The sequence below is a fragment of the Aulonocara sp. 'chitande type north' Nkhata Bay genome, linkage group LG1 (assembly GCF_057382095.1).
Source record: "Aulonocara sp. 'chitande type north' Nkhata Bay isolate Kocher_YH1m ecotype deep benthic linkage group LG1, A_spYH_male_GT1.1, whole genome shotgun sequence".
Classification (NCBI taxonomy): Eukaryota; Metazoa; Chordata; class Actinopteri; order Cichliformes; family Cichlidae; genus Aulonocara; species Aulonocara sp. 'chitande type north' Nkhata Bay.
This window is the reverse complement of record NC_141344.1, coordinates 27,429,411-27,445,327: the sequence shown is the minus strand read 5'-3', so window position 1 is coordinate 27,445,327 and position 15,917 is coordinate 27,429,411. Positions and strand designations below refer to the sequence as shown.

Below are 15,917 nucleotides of genomic sequence, written 5' to 3'. Positions count from 1 at the left end.
ACCACACAGCAGATACCATCATAAACTTGTATGTGCATGTAGCAGCGCAACAACAATGAGACTGGATCACACCATTTTGCCGTTTTCAACAGATGATGTGTAGTTCTTAACACATCTGTTCTAAAAGATCATACAGTGGTAATTATATATATAAAATTGTGTTTGGGGTTTGCTTTATTTATGTATTTATTTATTTTTTGCACTAAATCCTGAAAGGGTCCCCTACCTCTGTCAAACAGGGTTTCCCTTAAAACACAAGTAAAATATAAGCCTACAGACAAATGTTGTTCTGCTGTTCACACAGGAAGTGGCTAAGAAGTAGCAGGAACTCAAATATTAGAGTGAGTTCCAGTGAAATGATGTTCGGGTGTAACTAAACAGGAAATTGTATGACACCACATGCTGCAACATATGTCCTGTGAATTGCTTCAACCGCAAGATTTTCCACCAAAGAAGAAGAAAGAACATGAAACGTAGGAAATACTAAGAACTCCATCACTGCGACGCCTGACACCAACAACCGGCTTTCTCAGATTCGAAGACGCAGCATGGAAACTGCATATTTCCTGTTTTTTCTACACCTTTCCTTGAAGGGATACTGTGAAGCAAATCATCAAACAAACAAATCAGGTATTTATCATAATACAAATTGTAAATCATACATTACAGCAGAAGTGTTTTAAAATGTTGTATTTTTTTTAGAGGAAGTGTGAAGAGTGACTATTTTAGATTGAAATATGACAACAACACGACTCATCTGTGTGTCCAGATCTTCAGAAGCACTACAAAGCTGCGGAGGGACAAAACTTTACGATGCCATACTGTAACTGTTCAAAGATGGTGGATATGAAGAGTACAAGTTCCAGTGCTGAAGGAGGAGGAAATGAAGAGCAATTCCTAGACTGTGGAAAACTGTTTATAGCTGAAGCTAAGCATTCTGGAAATTATTCATGTTTCACAAAGTAAATAATGCTAAGTTCAAGTACTGATATGTTGTATACAGTGATATATTGTTCCTATTTTAGGTATGTTTAAAGACACTGCACCCCGGAACAGTTTTTTGTTTTTTGCTGCTGTAATTGTTTCTCTTGCCCATAGAGACCCTAACGAGGACTCAGATAAAAATAGCACAAAATGCCAAATGTTACTAAAAATCACTGTTTAATCAAGGAATCCCTTCCCTGACCCACCAGGGCATGGATTCCTCTAAACCCCTGAAGGTGGGTTGTGGTATCTGGCAGTGTTGTCTGACATTTGGTTTATTTTACTAACTTTATTTTTAAGTCATAATTTAGAAATCTAAACTATGACTCCCTCTGAGTGGATCACACTGCAAATCATCCCACCTTTCTGCACAACTTAATTAATGGATCTTGTCTTGTCATTCTCTTTTTAGTCACAGTCTTTATATAAGTCCTGTAAGTTATGAGGTAAGGCCTACAATGATTGGACTGTTTTTTTCAAGCACATCCCACAGATGGTAAATGGCCTGCATTTGTATAGCGCTTTTCTAGTCCATAGGACCCCAAAGCGCTTTACACTACATTCAGTCATTCACACACACATTCACACACTGGCGATAGCAAGCTACATTGTAGCCGCAGCTGCCCTGGGGCGCGCTGACAGAGGCGAGGCTGCCGGACACAGGCGCCACCGGGCCCTCTGACCACCACCAGTAGGCAAACACGGGGTTAGTATCTTGCCCAAGGATATTTGGCATGCAGCCAGGAGGCAGCCTGGGATCGAACCACCGACCTTCTGATTAGTGGCTGACCTGCTCTGCCACCTGAGCTACAGCCACCCCAGATGGGTGTACATGGTCTGCAACACTGCTTAGTTAGGTGGTACGTGTCAAAATAACATCCACATGGATGACAGGATCCAATGTTTCCCAGCAAAACATATCCAAACTGCCTCTGTTGACTCGACTTCTTCTGACCAGGACCCTGTCGCTGGTTTTACCAGTGATTCCACACGAGCTGCAGGTTGGGAGATGCTCTAACCCAGTCGTCTAGCCATCACACTTTGGCTCTTGCCAGACTCACTCAAATCCTTACTCTTGACCATTTTTCCTGCTTTTAACATCAATTTTGAGGACAAACTGTTGCTCCCTAACATATCCCACCCACTAACAGATGAAGTGATAATCAGTGTTATTCACTTTTCCTGTCAGTGGTCATCTTATGTCAGATTGAAGTTTATTAGCATAGAAAGATGTCTGTGGGTTTCACCCTCATCATTTTCACCGTAGGTGTTTCAGCAAGACACCTCTTCTCAGCCACTAACAGATATACACATGAGAATGCGAAACCTGTTTTCACTTTAAAAGTGTCAAAGTGTGAATCACACCTCTGAGATGTTTAAATGTTATCATTAGTCAATGAAACTTCACATTTATAGTACCTTTCACAAATCTGAATGCGGCCCAGTTCATTGAGTGCAGTAATTTAATCAAAACTTGTTTAAAACCTTTTTTTAAATCTATCTTCAAATGCAAAATAAATTGTTTTCAATGAGTGTAAATGACTTGCTGCTTCACAAATTTCTGTTACATGTTCGTGTCGCTGCTATCCAGTGGCAACAAGCTGTTCTTCCGTCTGCAAGTGGAGAAAATGAGATGCCTTTGGCGTAATGAAAGCATTAAAATCCTGGTTGTGTGTGCTGGTGGTCAAATCTCCTGCCCAGGCTTCGGCTGTAGTAACAACACAAATGTCACTTGGTACAAGGTGAGTTCCATACAAGATAGTAGTAACCACTTCACAATCTAAACATTGAAATCACAGCAAAACAAGTGTGCTTTCTTACAGAATAAAAAGAAGGTTTCAGACCAACACAGGCCGTCCCGGGAAGTCAGAGAGGTGTTATATCTCGAACCAGTCCATGAAAAGGATGATGGAGTATTTTTCTGTCACACACAAATAATTGAGGGAGGAGTGACATGGACTTTGAGGACGGGGGTTGAGGTCATAGTTATACGTAAGTGCTGTCTTCATGTTCTCATATGTATGTGTATTTTTGTTTTCTTATATGATCAAGATATTATCACTATGGTTAAAAGTTCATGATATATATACAGGGAGTGCAGAATTATTAGGCAAATGAGTATTTTGTCCACATCATCCTCTTCATGCATGTTGTCTTACTCCAAGCTGTATAGGCTCGAAAGCCTACTACCAATTAAGCATATTAGGTGATGTGCATCTCTGTAATGAGAAGGGGTGTGGTCTAATGACATCAACACCCTATATCAGGTGTGCATAATTATTTGGCAACTTCCTTTCCTTTGGCAAAATGGGTCAAAAGAAAGACTTGACAGGCTCAGAAAAGTCAAAAATAGTGAGATATCTTGCAGAGGGATGCAGCAGTCTCAAAATTGCAAAGCTTCTGAAGCGTGATCATCGAACAATCAAGCGTTTCATTCAAAATAGTCAACAGGGTCGCAAGAAGCGTGTGGAAAAACCAAGGCGCAAAATAACTGCCCATGAACTGAGAAAAGTCAAGCGTGCAGCTGCCAAGATGCCACTTGCCACCAGTTTGGCCATATTTCAGAGCTGCAACATCACTGGAGTGCCCAAAAGCACAAGGTGTGCAATACTCAGAGACATGGCCAAGGTAAGAAAGGCTGAAAGACGACCACCACTGAACAAGACACACAAGCTGAAACGTCAAGACTGGGCCAAGAAATATCTCAAGACTGGTTTTTCTAAGGTTTTATGGACTGATGAAATGAGAGTGAGTCTTGATGGGCCCGTGGCTGGATTGGTAAAGGGCAGAGAGCTCCAGTCCGACTCAGACGCCAGCAAGGTGGAGGTGGAGTACTGGTTTGGGCTGGTATCATCAAAGATGAGCTTGTGGGGCCTTTTCGGGTTGAGGATGGAGTCAAGCTCAACTCCCAGTCCTACTGCCAGTTTCTGGAAGACACCTTCTTCAAGCAGTGGTACAGGAAGAAGTCTGCATCCTTCAAGAAAAACATGATTTTCATGCAGGACAATGCTCCATCACACGCGTCCAAGTACTCCACAGCGTGGCTGGCAAGAAAGGGTATAAAAGAAGAAAAACTAATGACATGGCCTCCTTGTTCACCTGATCTGAACCCCATTGAGAACCTGTGGTCCATCATCAAATGTGAGCTTTACAAGGAGGGAAAACAGTACACCTCTCTGAACAGTGTCTGGGAGGCTGTGGTTGCTGCTGCACGCAATGTTGATGGTGAACAGATCAAAACACTGACAGAATCCATGGATGGCAGGCTTTTGAGTGTCCTTGCAAAGAAAGGTGGCTATATTGGTCGCTGATTTGTTTTTGTTTTGTTTTTGAATGTCAGAAATGTATATTTGTGAATGTGGAGATGTTATATTGGTTTCACTGGTGAAAATAAATAATTGAAATGGGTATATATTTGTTTTTTTGATAAGTAGCCTAATAATTATGCACAGTAATAGTCACCTGCACACACAGATATCCCCCTAAAATAGCTAAAACTAAAAACAAACTAAAAACTGCTTCCAAAAACATTCAGCTTTGATATTAATGAGTTTTTTGGGTTCATTGAGAACATGGTTGTTGTTCAATAATAAAATTATTCCTCAAAAATACAACTTGCCTAATAATTCTGCACTCCCTGTAAGTACCACCAATTTTGAGCAAACACAGTAGCATACAGTTAGGACCATAATTGTTTGGGATGATGACAAATTTGTGTCATTTTTCTTTGTGCTACCACAGTGGATTTTAAAATCAATCAAGATGAAACTGAAATACAGACCTTCAGCTTTAATTCAAGGGGCTTAATAATCAATATTTTTAGATTAGCTGTAAATTACAGCATTTTTTTTTAATAAATAACCCCCTATTTAAAGAGGATCAAAACTAACTGGGCACCCAAACAGAATTTTAAATACAATGATGATTTTAAAAAATATGGAAGAAAATCCTTTGCAATCATTGTGTAGCCCACCCGTACTTACCGTGCCAGGTAAGCACCTTGGGTTCTTTAAACCAAACAACTTTAATCCAATAAGAGTATGTCAAATATTACTTAGTGTCTTGAGTGTTGTTAGATGAACTTTAAAATACTAGGATACCTATTTAAAACTATCAAATGCAGGTATTGTAAAAGTAACAAATTTAGTACACTTACAAATCGCTAATGTAACACTTAGTCATCAAATGCCCCAACCTTAGTAACTAAGGAAATAAAATGACTCGGACCAGTTTCAGAAACAATTGAGTTGAATTAAATTATCTTGAAAACTAAAACAGAGAATTGTGTAAAATGCCGGGTTACAATTACTTTAAAATGTCTCATTATGTTTGGTATGGTCATTTGGATAACTCAAATTCAACTTCAGTAACACAAAGGGGGGTCCACACTCTCTCTGTGCACACACTCAAGCCAGCATATGTTAAAATAAAATAACACCAACAGAAATGAAAACTTGTTGCAGGCCTGAAGTGATGCTTGGGAGCAGTGTGGCCCAAAACGTGATGGTCACTTCACTCAAAGACGAAAAAATACATAAAATATTGTACCCTATAATGCCGAACTTGCAGTCTTTATGCTCTTGGAAGAGCATGATGAGGAAAAGAACTCGCTGTTGGAAGATATCTGGCAGTAAAAGTCTCTGCACCTCTAGCTTCTAGTCTCTCAGTCAGTTCAAGGAATGAAGAGTGATCGGCAGACATCCAAAGATGGTGCGGGCTCCGTATTAGTATCACATGCACTCTAGGTTGTCTTGGCATCTCTTAACTAACTGATGAATATTCACAGTTTCTACATATTTAGCCACTCAGCTAATGAGCTGACACCCGTGTGTGCAGTGATGCTAACTTAAAGCTAATGCAAACATGAGCAGCTGCACTGTGTTTTTTAGGAGAAATGTCTCCAGCTTCTCACAGGCAGTTTGTAGAATGTGCATATCCACAAAGACTGTTGATAGTCCAATTCATACATACACTTTCTGCACTTAGTCCAATCACTTCCGCCCAAGATTACGTCCACTTAAAATCATGAGCTCTTCGCAACAAACAGGATGCTTGTAAATATGAATATAATAATATTTGGGTGCTGCTCGTTTGGGGTCTCTCTCTTCAGTTACTACAAAGCATGCTCTGTTGGGATTACAGATCAGCTGACTGACTTAAATAGTATCCCATCTCTGTTTTTGCACTATGCTTTCCATCATTATCCATTTGCACTGTAATGTGGAGTTTAATCAGTTTTGTATCATTTGGCTTAACCTGAGCAGAGTACAGAGAAAGAGTATAGCCCTGTACACTTCATCCTGCTACTTCTACGAGCAGTCACATGATCAGTAAACACTAATTACCTTTTCTACTCACAGCCATACATGCCCGTAACCATTTGCACCACCTTTTCTGACACATAATGCAGTATGCTTTGGATCATGAAGTTTTCTGCCTGTCTAATTTGGCCTTCCTGTTCTTAAATGCAATCGGTGGATTGCGACTTTTTGTAATCTCTTTGTACGCACATTCATGAGGCAATTTCTTGAATGTAGATGTCAGTGATATGCCTACCTTCTTGACAAAGTTCTTAATTTAGCTGGATGTTGCGAAAGTTTTTTTTAATTTTTTGTTTGTTTGTCTTAACCAAGTTAAAACTTCTGTGATCAAGAACTTTAGTTGTCTTCAATGGTCTTTAGGATGTTTTGGTGTTGCTGAACTGGCCAGTGCATTCATTTTTATTTATTTTTTTTACAATCTACCATACTGGTTTTTGGCACATGATTAAGACTCAACATGATGGCCTCCTTCATTTGCACCTCTTTGGACTGCACACTAAGAGTTCCAGTGAACAGCATCCAAATATGAGAAAAAACAGTATGGGAATATGTATAACAATGGCTGTAATTCCGAAACAGTTTGTGTAACACATTTGTCAAAGTCCTTAAATTAAAGCTGAAACTGCACTTCAATAGCATTTTGGCTGTTTGATTTTAAAATCCACTGTAATAGTGAACAGCAGGCAAAAAAACAAGCAAAACTACAAAAAGTTGTGTGGTATTGACCTAACTGTAACTCTAGGGTTGTTAATCTTCACCTAACTGCTGGGCATTTAAAATTACATAGTCCAATTCATACATACACAGTTGCACAGACTTCTCGTCCTTTCTGCGCATCTCAGTGCAGCTACCAATCACAACATTCATTTTCGCCCATAATTCTTCCGCTTAAAATCATGAGCCTCAACACCAGCATCTTTAAGCTTTCATTTATTCACTAAAACATTTCTGCACTGAAACACTGATTGGCACAGCATCAATAGCTGCCAGATGTTTTATCTGGTTAATGCTCTATACATAGTCTAGCTATTAACATTCAGCGACTGCACTATTCCATTCCTGCTATTGCTATGTGATCCATAGCTATTAACAGGGGTGCACATAAGTGGTCCACAGGTGCGCATTCGCTGTCAAAATACAAGACGCACACCAGATAAGAAGTTGCAACGCGCGTTTGCGTACATAAGATTTTCTGGAGGAGGACAGACATTTGTTTAGAATTCTTAAAGATGTCGAAGAAGCAAGCTCCTTTAAGCAATTACTTTGGTGTTCCTCCACCTCCAAATAAATGTAAGAAGGAGTCCGAACCACAAAAGAAGCACGTATTCTCGGAAAAGTGGTTGCAGGAGGTGAGCTGGCTTCAAATAAAAGATGAACGCACAGAGATATGGTGCAGAATAATCCCACTCTAGCAGACAAAAACAGTGGCTTTTATATGTACGCAAATGCGCGTTGCAACTTCTTATCTGGTGCACGTCTTTTATTTTGATGGCGAATGCGTGTTGTTTCCCAACAGTGTCTTGTCTTATCTTGTTGTACTCTTGCTATTGCACACTTGAGTGTCCACATTGATCTCTTATAGTGCACTTGCAAAACAGCAGACATCACACACAGAGCTTATCTTATCGCCCTGCTCAGTTTAATGTCACAGTTTCCATCCTTCCAGCTTCCCAGTTTAATTGCTAAACTGTGAAGTTAAACTCATAACCAGTTGCACCAATTGTTTTATTCACAACAGTTTTTTTTTCTGAAAGCTCCAATACCATGCTTCATGTCAGCTGCAGCACCACTCTTAAAGGTTATTAAAAAGGGAATTTTAATATAATGCTTTATTATAATCCTTACATAATGTAACTCAGTGGAAGAAAACACATTGGTTACACAACTTGCATCTTTCTGTTTTGTTTTGTTAGGTTATTTATTGCAGTCGTCTTGCAAAAGATTGTGCCACTAAAGGCTAGCAAACAAAAAAAATGCAAAAAGATTTACATATATATATATATATATACACACATGTATGTATGTATATAAGACCAAGTTATGTGCGTCCTCTTACTTGCTTTTAATAGATAGTTTGGCCAATTAGAAATCTGATACTACAGTCTAATAAGATAAAAAAGTAATACTAAAGTAGGCCAGCGCATACTACCGGATAAAACAGCATGGCCATATCTTGCAAGATCTAATGTCTGTACGTACTCATTTACACATTTGCACGTCAAACAGATGTCCCAAATTTAAGCATCCATTTTAACACACTTTTGAAAAGTCAGATTCTATAAATTGCAATAATATTTTTTTTCTAGGCCAGGTCAGACAAATTTGTTCTTTCACCAGTATGTCATTAGTGTATTCATTTACACTGATGCAATGGCATTTCATCCATATTCCAATCCAATTTCAAGAAATATACAATTACACAAGGGACACCTGAATGCCACTGCCCTATAAGAAAACCATTTACATCCCAGACTCAATTTGTACATTACACACTCTACCAAAAAATATTATTTGGTTCATATGCTGCTCAGAAACTGAATACCACAGGGCCTAACCCACAGTAGGTGGTTAAGTGGTTAACTGTTTGTGTGGTTGTTGCTATCATTGCTTTCCTGTGTAAGAACAACTTAGAATGCATGCAAATACATATGGTGATAGTACATTTCATTTATCTGTAGATTTGTCTTATAAAAGAGCTCTGGGTATGCAGCTAGCTATAAGTTAGTGCTGTTACAGTTAAAACATACTGTGCTCTGAGCCCCTCTGTAGCTTGCTGACAAGTGTTGTGATGCAAAAATCAGCCTGACAGAGCTGCCTGCATCTTGGCTTATTTCTGCTTGTTTCTTGCTGAATTTTAAGGTGTCGGTATGTCTTGATATACACAGATTGCAAGGAGTCATTTGAATTGTTGTAGTGGCTGTTTCAAAGTAGAGCTCAGATCTATATGTGTATGACTGTTTCTGTAGTAAATTAGGTACACATTTCTGACTTTATTTCCAATCGCCTTCACAGCACCGCCATCACGCAGTCCTCCCAGGATTCCTGTTGATAATGAGCCAAAGGAAGTGGAAATTGGTGATTAGTTACATCATTCTGAAAAACTTATTTTAAAGAAAAACATGTACAGGAAGTGAACACACAAAATCAAGCAGCCCATTAGTTGTTTGTGTCACTTCTAGTGACCTGCTTTTAATGGCTTTTTTTCTCCTCCACTCAATTTAGGCCAGCCTTACACATTCTTATGTAAGGCACTTTTTCCTTTTGAACTAAATTTTTCACCAAAGATAGAGTGGTACATGAATAATGATGGTAACATGACTCTACTAGACAGTAAGTAAGTCGCATCAGTCCCTTACTACTAATGTTATAAAATCCATTCATGTAGCATGCAAAGCTCTCAACATCATTTCTGTAATGCAGACAGAAGTCTTTGAAAAAGTACACGCAAGAGTACGAGGTCATACAGGTAGCTACGATAAATGAGGTGACACCACATCACTTGACGTACACGTACACCTGCATCGCCAGTAATACATTTGGAAACATCAGCGCCACAATCAAGCTGAAAAGGAAAATTAAAGGTAATAATGTTCTTATTGTTACTTCATGTGTTCATGTTTTAGTCAGAATATATGTGTAATAACACTGTTATACCACTGTGCTTTAGTCACTGTTGTGGTCTGCTGGAATAGACAATATTTTTGCAAAAAAAAACAAAAAAACTAATCACCAAACAAGCAAAAAATGTGATGAAATCCAATCTAAAGCTAAAGAGAAAGCTATTTAACTCATATTCATCACAAACAAAATTCTTAAAGCACGCGAGGGTTGCTCTGTGTCTGCTTAATGTGTAGTTAAACTGTTTCAGTTTTGTCTTCCAGCTTCTACCCATCCAGCTTCCCATGTCGGTCACTCCTGCTTTGAAGACGTAATACAATCTAAAAGTTGTTCTTTTGTTGTTGCTTTTTTCTTCTTGCAGTGCAATGGCCATCACTGGTTGGGTATCTAGTTACAGCCTTCCTGCCGGTGGGTGGGCTGATAATCATCGTGCGTGTAAAATGGCTGGAGATACAGCTCATCTACAGATGCTACTTTAAAAATGGAAAACACAATGGAGGTTAATGCAGATGCACATAGACTGGCACACCTGTCTCTCCTCTTTATAGGACATGGCATTACTTCAGGATGGGCATTAAATTCATAGGCTAACTGAAACGCTGTGTCAATGCTTTAAAATAGTCACTTTTTGTAGTAGTGGCAGTCAATATATTGTTTTGTCTCCACAAAGAAGGACTGTTATCATATGTATTTTTTTTCTCACGCTGTCTTTCGCAACTTGACACCTCTACCAGATGAGAAAGAGTTTGATGTGTTTCTGTCGTATGTGTGGAGCCCTGCATCAGAAGAAGTGTTGGGAGGTGAGATCATTTCCTCCAGATCACCTCTTAATGATGAGGAAGGTAAGCCAAAGCAAGGATTCTTTTTTCACCCTATTACATTTTTAAAAAACATAAAGTAACAGTTTCTTTTGTTGACAGGAGACCTGTGTATCACCGACCTACTTAACGAGGAAGTTAAAGCTACCAAAAAGCCACTAGAGGTGCTGCTGCCCCAAGTGTTAGAGGACCAGTGGGGGTATCGCCTCTGTCTACTGGAGAGGGATGTGATTCCTGGAGGAGGTTAAAAGATCATATATCTGTGTCTGTGTGAGAGATGTTTCCCAAAAGGGTTCCTAATTTCTTTTTTCTCTACAGCATACACAAATGACGTGGTTCTTGCATTAAAGAAAAGCCAAATGCTTATCTGTGTCCTGTCAGATGACTACTTCACCAACAGTAATGCTGTGTTTGAACTGGAATCAGGAGTTCAGGTAGGATTACATACTCACAAAGCAGAACTTTTTCTTGTTTTGTATAGTTTCTGTAGTAATTAGAGATGGCACGATATCACCTTTTTTTTTCCAATACCGATTCCGATATCATAAATTTGGATATCTGCCAATACCGATATGAATCCGATACAGCGCATTTTGTAATCAATAAAACAGTTTTTAATAAATATCTTGCTGCATTTTGCAGAAGTTCATACTCAAGTTTTAAAAAAACAAGGGACTAAAGCTATTCTGTTATACCTGTATGCAAAAAATACACTCCACCCAAAACATTTTATAGTTCAGCAATACTGATCAATCTAATAAATTTAAACCTACACCATCCTCCCTATTCTGGTATTTTATAGAGTACTTACCTACCTAACTAATAGGGTTGCCAACTCCCAGCAAAAATATTAGGGAACCACCCCCCGCTCTTAATCGATGTAATCAACTTTAATTTAATGCATGTGTAAAACAAATGCACAGAAATCAATTATTTTTCTACAATATTTAAAGAGATTCAACATCTTTCTTCAACAGAATTGCAGACTGCACAGATGGTACCTTCCCAAAGGAAAACGTACTATAGCTTACTAGGGTGTATATTACACTTATTAGTTACTATATACAATAATGGATTTCTATACATTTAATCAGATGACCACTTTTGTTGTAAGATTCAGATAATTATTTGTTCAAAGTTTTTAAATGACATAACAAAGAAAAATATTTCTTTGTGCCCCCCTTCCCCTGTTAATGCCCTACCTGGCCCCCTGGCAACACTTTGCTAGACCCGCCCCTGCACAGTTACCAGCCGTCAGCTACCTAAAAAAGGATCCTGGTGTTATCTCTCAGAAACAGTTCATAACTTCCCTTCAACTCATTCATGTCACCTAAAAGGTAAACCTGTTTCTCCATCACCTGTTCAGCTCTGATGATTCAGTAAAGACATCTCCTGGTTTCATCTTCATGTTTCCCTCTCACCACATATCCAAACGGATATCATGACCAGCAGCTTTTACAGCCGTGGCTCCAGCAAACCTCAGCTGATACTAGAAAGTGATATTAAATACATTCTAACAACAGCTTATCAAGCTGAAAGACGGGACTTGCTGCAGAAAAGCCGATCAGCTGATCATTGATCAGTTTCATGTTTGAAGTAATAACAGGAGAGGAAGGGGGAGTGAATGAGAGAAGTAGATGCAACTGCACAGCAAAGACAGAATAACTCCAGCTTTGTGTCTATTTTTTAATTCTAGCTGAAGTATGGGACAAATCGCTTCCTTTTCACCTCAATATGGAACTCCGATGGCCAGTCCAGCTGTGGATCCATATATCAGTTGTTAAGCTTAACGTGGAAATACTATGCAAACATTCAGGGGTGAACTTACACACTTGCTTTACTTCTCTGGGATAGTTTTCGCCAAGATGAAATGCCGCGGTTAGGAAGCATGTAGCGAGGCTCCAAATGCTCCAACAGACCACCGACAGGTCTGGCAGACAACAGCCGCTCTATCACGTGACACATACTGCTCCGATGCGCAGAGCTGGGTTACGCCAATCAGCGCGTTTTGTGAGGTGATTTTGTGATACTTCGGATCGGATTACATTTTTAATTTCTCTCCGATATCCGATCCAGTAATTTAAGTCAGTATCGGACCGATACCGATACGTAATATCGGATCGGTCCATCTCTAGTAGTAATCAGACCAGATGGACTGTTACATGTAAGACAGGTTAAAATTCATTGATTACTGATCCCCCCGGGATAACCTGTGGCAAAAACGACTCTCACAATCACACTTCTAGGTCACAGTTTTAAATCTCTTCTGCAATCGCATACAAAAATTGGCCACCTTACTTGCTTCAACAGCTTTGTAGATATTTGAAATTTACACAGCTACGTTCTCCCCTGAAAATATGTTAAAAGTTTATTTTGTGACCCAGAAAGAGTAATAAGAGTAATATTAAAAACTTAGTAGCGGCCGCTATTGTTGAAAACTGGAATTGGCTGATCCACGCTATGAATTCTGCGATATGGTGGGCCATAAAGGACACACCCGACCCATCCTTAAAATTCGTGGAAAAGGAGGACGCATTTGTCTGCATTCGGAGGAGTCTACGAATTTGGGCAGCCTTTGTCGCATCGCTGTGGCGTAATCGGCCTACAAATGCAGCCCATGAATTTGGACACCCCCAACGGTACCTTTTCTCTCAGGGGTGATCAGCCCGTCCACGGAACCGTTGTTCAGCGATCACACGGACCATCCTGTTTGTGACATCATCTTATTGCGGAAGTTTTCCATTAAATAAAGCCTGCAGACAAGTGGTGAGCGGTAGCTAACATTCTTTAATCAAATCAAAGAACAGAAAACTAAGCTTGGTGGAGAGGATGCATGACCGTGGGGCAGACGGTCAGCAGAGTCCCTCTCTGAGCCTTGCATGGCTCTCAGTTAAATACCTTCTCTAGGAACAAAAGGCAGTACACAGCTGTTTCACACCTTAAGGTTCACACTCCCTTGCTACCTCCCAGAGTCCTCGAAGACACAAAAGACTCTTCCTGTGGAGTTGTCTGCTTCCCCCCAACTTCCTTACCAGACCCCCACCATCTGTCTAACTGCTTGAGTGTGAGACATGCTAAAATCCAGTGGCACTAAGGCATTATACAATAAAATAATGTGAATAATACATAAATAAAAGACATTCTTATACACATCATATCACGGTACCGCACTGGAGTTCACTGAGCTCCAGATTCCATTCAATTCAATTCAAAATTTATTTGTATAGCACATTTAAAAACAACTAACCCTTTGGTTAACTAACAGTTAATCAAAGTGCTTCACAATCAGTTAAGAACAAGAGAAAGCAATAGGAAACAAATATAGATAAATTAGAAACAAATACTGATAAATGAGAAGACAATGAATTAACATTAAAAACATAAAACAGGTACTCAAACTGAACTCGAATTAAAAGCCAAAGTAAAAAAGTGAGTTTTAAGACGCGACTTAAAAGACTGAAGACTCTGAAGTACGAATCTCCACTGGCAGATTATTCCAGAGTCTGGGTGCTGCTGCTACGAAGGCCCGATCTCCTCTATGCTTCAATCAAGGCCTCGGTTGTGCTAAGAGCATCTGGTTAGGTGATCTCAGCCCTCTTTTGGGGTCATACATGTTGAGGAGTTTGTTTAAATAACTGGGCGCCATATTATTTAAAACTTTAAAAGTAAGTAAAAGAATCTTAAAATCAATACGATACTTTACAGGAAGCCAGTGTAAATTTGCTAAAACTGGAATGATGTGTTCATGCATTCTAACACCTGTTAAAAGAAGTGCAGCATCATTTTGGACTAACTGCAAGCGATGGAGAGATGAGTGTTAAGGACCCAAATAGAGTGAATTGCAGTAGTCCAGTCTAGAGGTGATTAAGGCATGAATAAGTGTTTCTAGGTCTCTTGGAGGAAGATGAAGCGGTCTCCATGCCTAGATGCTTGGTTTTATACACCTGTGGCTGTGGACTTCATTTTAACAAATGTTTTGATGGTAATTGAATACTTTTGGCAGTTAAGTGTACCTTCTAAAGCTTTATTTTTTCCCTGGACACATTATGAAAACATGCAATTTTCCTTCCAAACTTCACACTTATGTTTAGCAAATAATGACTATGTAGAAGTTGCCAGTGGAAAACTTTCATTTTGCAAGAAGCACAACCCGAATACAATCCTGTAAGTTTCATTTAATCACTTCAGTGACTTAAATTGAAACCAATAGCTGTGTGAATCTTCTTTTACGATGAAGGTGCAATTTTTTTAAACAAGAAAATATTTATAATTTCTTAACAATTAGATTGTTATCGTTTATTTATCATTATTGTTTTGTTTTGGGGTTTTTTACACATTTTTAGGCTTTGCTGCAAAACTCTGTCCTAAAACTCCTGCTTTTATGGACCACTAAAGCCTCGCCATCTCTTATCCAGCCTGATCCCCCCCTGCCCACACTTGTGCAAAGGGCCTTGGGAGTGCTACCCAGCCTGGATTGGAGGTCAGGGGAACCTTCCCACAGCAACTTCTGGAGATCTTTAAGGAAGACCATGCCCAAAAACAAAGTGAAGCTAGTTTCAGTGAGGTAGCATTACTGATTTTTTTTGGTGTTGGAAGAAACTATAGAATTTATAAGGTTACTCTTCTTTTCTTACTGTACATTATATTTATTTACTGTGTACTGTAAAGGTGAAAGTTCTCTTAATATAGTTTTCATTAAAATGTTGCAAGCACTTTCAGCAAAAGCCATTCAACCACAATTAACCACAGAACGTCAACGGAAATCATCATAAAAAAAAACAGAAATCCTTATGATACCTGAAATATTTTCATGTGTATACTGTGCATAGTATTTTTTTAACTTTGAAATACTGTTTAACACCTTGGTTTTGCTTTGTACTTATTTTTCTTATATAGAGCTCACAGTTTATCATTCATATTTATTTTCTGAGCGTCTGCAATAAAAAAATAAATTCTTCCTGGCTTTAATAATGTATTTTGATTCTCAAGGTCAGAACAAAAACACACGTTAAGGAAATTTCCATGACACAGATGTAGATTCATAGCTATCATTTTAACATTTTGGGAGGGAAAAAAGGGTGAGTCACCTCCTATACTATAGGGCTGGGTATCGCCCCTATTTCTAGAATCAATTCGATTCTTTTTCATAATCTCACGATTCGATTCGATTCAGTCA

The 15,917-nt window shown here is 39.0% G+C and overlaps 1 protein-coding gene across 2 annotated transcripts; it reads left to right on the top strand.

Moving 5' to 3' along the window:
• The first annotated feature begins 415 nt into the window (after positions 1–415).
• On the top strand, positions 416–15,526 carry LOC147339223 (interleukin-18 receptor accessory protein-like). 2 transcript variants are annotated; one of them, XM_086290854.1, is made up of 12 exons: positions 416–630; positions 770–962; positions 2,576–2,726; positions 2,808–2,976; positions 9,318–9,380; positions 9,528–9,639; positions 9,726–9,886; positions 10,285–10,422; positions 10,658–10,765; positions 10,844–10,984; positions 11,060–11,175; positions 15,157–15,526. In XM_086290854.1, the coding sequence occupies exons 1-12, from the start codon at positions 549–551 to the stop codon at positions 15,307–15,309; spliced, it is 1,587 nt and encodes a 528-aa protein (XP_086146980.1). In that variant the 5' UTR covers positions 416–548; the 3' UTR covers positions 15,310–15,526. The 2 variants fall into 2 exon arrangements, with proteins under 2 accessions (XP_086146980.1, XP_086146976.1); XM_086290850.1 differs by having other exon boundaries at positions 15,085–15,526.
• Positions 15,527–15,917: the final 391 nt, after the last annotated feature.